Raw genomic sequence first — 6,693 nt, 5'->3', positions numbered from 1 at the left:
ATGTTGTCAGCTAAAAGTTTGATAATAGGTCAATTTACTCTAAAATCAAAAATGACAGCACCCTATTGAAACTAGCGAACGAAAATTTGCTATAACGTACGTATGTAAGACGGAGACAACACATGCGGGTGCGACGTCCTCTTAATACAAAACATTAAACAACTTATAAAATAGAAATGTAGTTAAGATGACCTTAACAGAACTCAGAAATTATAAATTGGTAATACATTTATAGTTAGCAAGTAGTATTTAAAGAATATTAGTTTATTATTATCATTATACAATTTTAACTTCAATGGAATTAAATGGTTTAACTTCAAAAAATCGGAAGACCAATATAATTAAATGTCCTCAAAATGTGCGCCCCCCCCCCTCAGAAAATTTCTGGATCCACCCCTGGGTAATTATCAATACTTAAAACTAATATTGAACTTATTTATAATGTAAAAAGCATGGGTTACAAATACAAATCCTAGTAACTACCTGATACCGGGCATCCCTATTGCTTAGCTTATTTTTACGCAAGCCAGTGCCATAATTATACTATTATAATATTATATTTGACAACAATAATGACCATTGCGAGTTTATAAGGTCATGAAAAAAAAGACAGAGGTGTATTTTCTGATTTTTAAATTACAAATTGTAGAAAAAGTTTTTTTGCACCATCCGTCTGCAATCGATCCGGGCAGTCCTGTAAGGTCACGGCTCCCAGTAAACTTTTTCACATTTTTATATGAAATATTTATGGAGAATTTCTTATAGAATAATCTATACCACCTGTGATTAATTCTCCATAAAGTATAGTGGTGCAGTCAATAACATTTTTACCATACCTGGAAAACTTTTGGCCAATAGTAAAAACCCATTGCAAAACTGCTTACTCCGTCGCACTGCAGATGTACAAGTTTATGAAGATTACAATATGAGAGACCAAAATATTATAAAAATCAAAACGATTTGTCGGGTCACGGTTTACGAATAGTAGAATAGCTCAAAAAATTGCAATCACATATTCACGTCTATACCGACAATAAATTGAACAGATGTGGTTAGGTACCTTCTCTATATACAACTATACAAGGTATATGTATATAGTAGTAATACTTTATTCTGGTTAAGTTCGTGATTTGAACTTCCGAGTAGGTTTTGAAAAACTCACAACCGTGAATAGATGTAAGTTAACAATAACGTTGTTTTTATTTATTTATGATGACTGTTTTGAATAAATCAAGTTTTTTTCAGATTCTTTTTTCGAACATAATGTTTGTAACCCTGCAGTATATAACCCAGCCTACCCATTTATTTCATGACGATTTTGTCACTGCAAATATGTAGGTAGTTCCACATAATAAATGTACCTATTAAAATATGTTAATCTGTATGGTGACATTTTTGGAACAACTATTGTATTACGTATTTACATATACGGACAGAATAATATACTATTTATGTAAACCAGTAATGCCAGTAACCTATCTAGTACCTAAATAATTTTCCAAACCCGAATTTTTAGCGAACATCTTTTCTTTATAGCTTTATGTCATTACTTACGTTTTGGCTTTGAAAATTTAAAGGTCTCTGACCACTTAATTTATTTTCTTAATTATATCAGTAAATAATACTGTAACGGCTTATGGAAATTGAAGAATAGGTATAATAATAAAATATTATGTTAGAAAATAACTGGTACCTATATATATGCCTTCGCTCGTGTGGATTGCAGAGGTCACCTAACAGTTAAAGTATATAACATAATACCTATTAGAATTGAATGTTACACTAATTTAAACTTTAAAGTAAAATGCAACCTTCCGGACCAAATATTATCAGCTCTCAACTTTCATCCAGATTCGATTAAAAGATTAACCGAATTAATTTGATAATCCTTTTTAATTTTTATATTCCACTGACATACAAAGCCCCTGGTTACAATAAACAAATTATGACGTCACACATACTAAAACATTTAGGTAGGTAAAAATAATATATTATAAATTAGAACGTATCAATGCACTGGCACATTCAGGGTAAGTTACCTTTATATTTATTAGGTATTTATGATTGCAAAACAATTTAAATATTTTATGTTGAAAATCTCAAATCAGGGGAGTTCGAAAAGTTTCTGGTCAGGTTTAGCACATATTATTGTTTTAACGCCCCATTTATTTGGCCAAAGATAGTGTTCCTAGTATTACTTTCATATTATTATGATGACTATGGAACTTATAGTTCATATAATATTTTGTACAAGTTCATACAAGATTAAAAGACAAAATATTAAACAATAAAAATATATAATATTATAATACGTGATAAAAATTCAGTAAATGTATTAAATTATTTCAAATATGTTGGCTAACACTATCCAGGAATTGACACATAAAACTAATAACTATATATATGTAACTTAATATTCAATAATCCATTATTTATTCAGACATATTTTTATAAGATTAAGATTCTATTATTTTTATATTCACGATTGGCTTTGAATATTTTTATCACACATTTTGTTAATTTATTTTCATACATAAGTACATTGATTATTATAACTTTATTTCAACACTATAATTATTATCAATATTTTTCGTTACACTTAAATCGTCAGTTAAAAAAAATGAAACGGGCCGAATTATTTTTCGATAGCTAATTAAATGATATGGCAATATTGCACGTATATATTTTGTTCTCGATCGGGTTAATTCGTTAATAGGTAAGCGGTGAGTTCTTTGTGAATTTAAAGTGTTCTCAATCGTTCGGCCTAAAAGGTAAGGTACCGTTCTCAATCGTTCGATAACCAATTTACATATATATCTGGAGACTCCTGGAGATACTCCAGGTTATATTATACACCTACGCATAATAATACAGTTGAATAATGCTATTTATTACATTTATTAGGTAGTTATTATTTTTAGGTAATAATATAGTAATAACCAGGGCCAGAAGATTCAATTAATAAGAGGCCGCCACAAAATAAGTACCTTTTGCAGTAAGTTTATCGATCTTATACGGGCCCTGTGGCCCCTCCTACAACCCTAAATCCGGCCCTGGTAATAACTGATAGGTAATTATGTACCTACTACCTATACCTAGTTTGTTACAGATTGAACAAGTTGTTCTTGTATATCGAAATAAAAATGTAATATTTAAACAGAACGGTAATATTTCATTAATCTATAAATGTGTAATGCGTATATTATTGTGCTTACAGAATCACAAACAATCGAGGACTTCGGTGCTGCTCTCCATCTAATGAGATCTGACTTGGAGCATTTGCGTTCGGTGTTCATCGCCGTCGAGAACGGTGACATCGGCATGTTAAAGAGTCTGGGCATCAAAGACTCTGAACTAGGCGATGTGAAGTTTTTCCTCGAAAAGCTAGTCAACACCGGCTTTCTAGATTAATTTACTAAAAAAATATCGGATTTGTATACAATTATAATATCCTCTGTAATTTTCTATTCCTATTTATATTACCTAATATCCATCCAAGATTTTAGAAAAAAAAAATTATTATTTCGTCCACTCCCTTCGTCACGAATTCCACGGTATTCCGGACATAACTTCCCTAATTATTTTCGGTCAATTAAAACGAACTATATATTATAACATTATACTATTTTAATCGTATACATTCGGTTTTGAATCACACAATACATATCAAAATTAAAACTAACACTATACATATCATATCATGTACAACTTTAAACATATCTTTTTAATATCAAACATTTATTATTATTATTATTATTACTATTAATATTATCTATAGTTATACAAAATGTATTACATTAAAAATATATCATTATAAATATGTGTTGAATATATCATTTGTCTTAATAACGCGTGCCCAATGAGCCATTATAATACGTCTGTTTGTTTACTTTTTAACAACGCAATTTTAAACCCTGTTTTGCTTGTTTATCATCGCGCATTATTAAGGCGTACGACTTTTTCATGATAATTATTATTACATTTTAATCTTAACTTATTCTAAGTAACGTTTTACGGCCCGACTCCGAGATTCAATTAATTTACGGACAAATATAATACATTTATAATACCTGTCCATCGTAAATACGTGATGTATAGGTTACAATAACTAACACTCCGAGTAGGTATTTTACTATAGCGCCTATAATGCGCCTCCTATACGACGTTTACGTTGTTTATAATATAATATTATATGTAGGTACCAGTGTTTTCCTTAAAACTTAATTAATATTATTATTATAACATTTTTAATAATATTCATTCTTATATACATCGTTTAAGGTATACACGCGTCATCATCGTAGTAGTAATAATATTACATTTTTATACTACCATTTCATAATATAACACTTAATGAGCGATAAATAATAATTCACAGGGTGTTTCAGCTAAATCTATGATGCAATAAAAAAAAAGTGTGCATTTTACGCATAGACATTAAAACTCATTATTAATTATTATAATATTATATTTTATGTGCTCGAGGCGAAATTCACCTCAGTATCACTGCAAAGAAGAGAAAAAAACCACAAATATAATTTCGAAAGCAGACAAGTACCACCTATACTTAGTCTATTATATCTTTATCGACAACGTGCGATATTTTTTCTTCTTTATATATGAATATTTTTTTTCTTCTCTAAATATGTTTTTGACACGAGATTAGCTATAGTTTTTATCCGAGGTTTATTAATGGAATATATCCGATAAAAAAGAACACTTTCACACATACATATACGAAATATCATAACCTCTGAAACACGCTGTAAACGATTCCAACAATTCAATGTACCAACACATGTCCTACATATAGGTGTGTGTATATAAATAGCTACTAATATATCTGTAGGTAACTACTCTATAACGACACTAATTTTTCGAATGTAATTTCTTTTTGTAATGCTCATTTGGCACATCGTTTTCAGTAGAACACCAAAAAAAAAAAAAAAAAAACCATAGTTTAATAAATTATTTATAATCGTGTTGAACTTTGATTCACCATTGAAATGTAATAATTATAGGATAATTTATTGAGTGAGGTAAAAAGTGTAAATGTTCATTAATAAAACAACGATAACGACCTTAAACTGACACGACACACATATCATTTGAATACAATATATTTTTTACCGACTCAATAAAAATCATAACTATTTATTTTTCTTCTTCTTTTTTTCTATACGATTTATACTATTTATTCTATATAATAGACCTTTATATTATAACTTTTGTTTATATCCGATATAAAACGGTATTTATAAAATATAATTACCACATAAGGAATCAATTATATTATTATATAATCCATTAAAAATTAAATTATTATGTACATTGTGTTATTATTTTTTATTTGGTATTACTTGTATGGCGTACCTATTCTTTTATTTTTTAGGCAATGCGCGATATGTGAATTTTATTATGCTACACAGTACACATAGGGCTATAGAAATTGATATTTTAAACAAAAGTATAATATACAATCATGAATATTTGAATTATCTACTGATAAAGAAGTTGAGTATATTATGTTATGTTTATATATTTGTAAAGGTATTAGGTATGTCATCATTAAAGCAATAATTAGGTACATTACCATTGGATTGAAACGAAACTACGGACGGTAAATATTAAAGGTAGGCAGGTATGATTATATAGGTAAAAAAATATTTTATGGACTTGAAACAGTAAGCTAAACATGAAAAATCGACTGTTTTACTTTTTAGGTTTGCCTTGGTAGGACTTACATAGTTGCATCACGTTCTCGGGTACCTACTGAATACTGGTACACAGAATCACGTATTTTTTTTGTTTTCAACAGTTTTTAAACAAATATATTTAAGGAAGCCCTATAAAATATAATAGTCGATTTGGAAATGATTTTGGTACATAATCAAAGTTGAACACTGTTTTTCGTTTTAACTAAGAACCTCTTGGGTCTAAACTCTAAGTTTTAGATTCTGAGTGGAATGATGAATGTATTAATTTTACAATGATCTGTTTTTTTTTTATTTTTATTTTTTTATTTTTTATTTTTTTTGTGTCAGTGTACACGATAAGTAGTCGAAATAATGCTACGATTTTCAATTTCAGTATCTTGTTCGATCAGAAAGTGAATACCGTTGGTGCATTGGGGAGGTCAAAATTAAAATTTCCCAGTAGTTTTCAAAAGCGCCGGGAAAAACAAAAGAAAAATTAAGGAAAAACGGGAATTTTTACGCAAAATCGATTTTTCACAAAATTGAATTTGGTTTTTGGTGTAACTTTAAAAAAAATTACCGTAGATACATGAAATTTTGACTGATTGTTTATCTTAGCATCTTCTATACACCATAACATTTTCAAAATATTTTGATTTATTTTGAGCTCTTTACGGACATTTTCATTTTCTAATTTTTTTTAGTTTTTGTTCTAAAAATATCAATAAAATTTTATTTGTTGGATAAAAATACCATAGATAAGTATGTATATGTCTAATACATAGTACATAGACTGATATACCGTCTCCGCTCAGAATCGTTTTTCTTATACAGTGATATTATATCATTGAATTCAAATTTAATACTGTCCATTATACAGTGACCCACTTCTAACCTACTGTATAGCAGAGCGACATCCACTTACCCACCTTTTTTTTATTCGTTTGATCAAAAACCTTGAACATTTATTAAATATTAAGAGGCTCCTGAAATATTG

The 6,693-nt window shown here is 28.7% G+C and overlaps 1 protein-coding gene across 1 annotated transcript in view; it reads left to right on the top strand.

Moving 5' to 3' along the window:
* LOC100160593 (IDLSRF-like peptide) overlaps nt 1-4,973 on the top strand; it is a 21,021-nt gene extending 16,048 nt beyond the window's left edge. Inside the window, exon 4 of the mRNA XM_001951468.5 lies at nt 3,218-4,973. Within this exon, the coding sequence (XP_001951503.1) occupies nt 3,218-3,411 (194 nt within the window). The 3' untranslated portion in view covers nt 3,412-4,973. The remainder of the gene's footprint in view (nt 1-3,217) is intronic.
* The last annotated feature ends 1,720 nt before the right edge of the window (nt 4,974-6,693 follow it).

Source organism: Acyrthosiphon pisum, chromosome A2 (assembly GCF_005508785.2).
Source record: "Acyrthosiphon pisum isolate AL4f chromosome A2, pea_aphid_22Mar2018_4r6ur, whole genome shotgun sequence".
Lineage (NCBI taxonomy): Eukaryota > Metazoa > Arthropoda > Insecta > Hemiptera > Aphididae > Acyrthosiphon > Acyrthosiphon pisum.
Note: the sequence above shows the minus strand (reverse complement) of the source record. Positions and strands in the feature narration are given on the sequence as shown.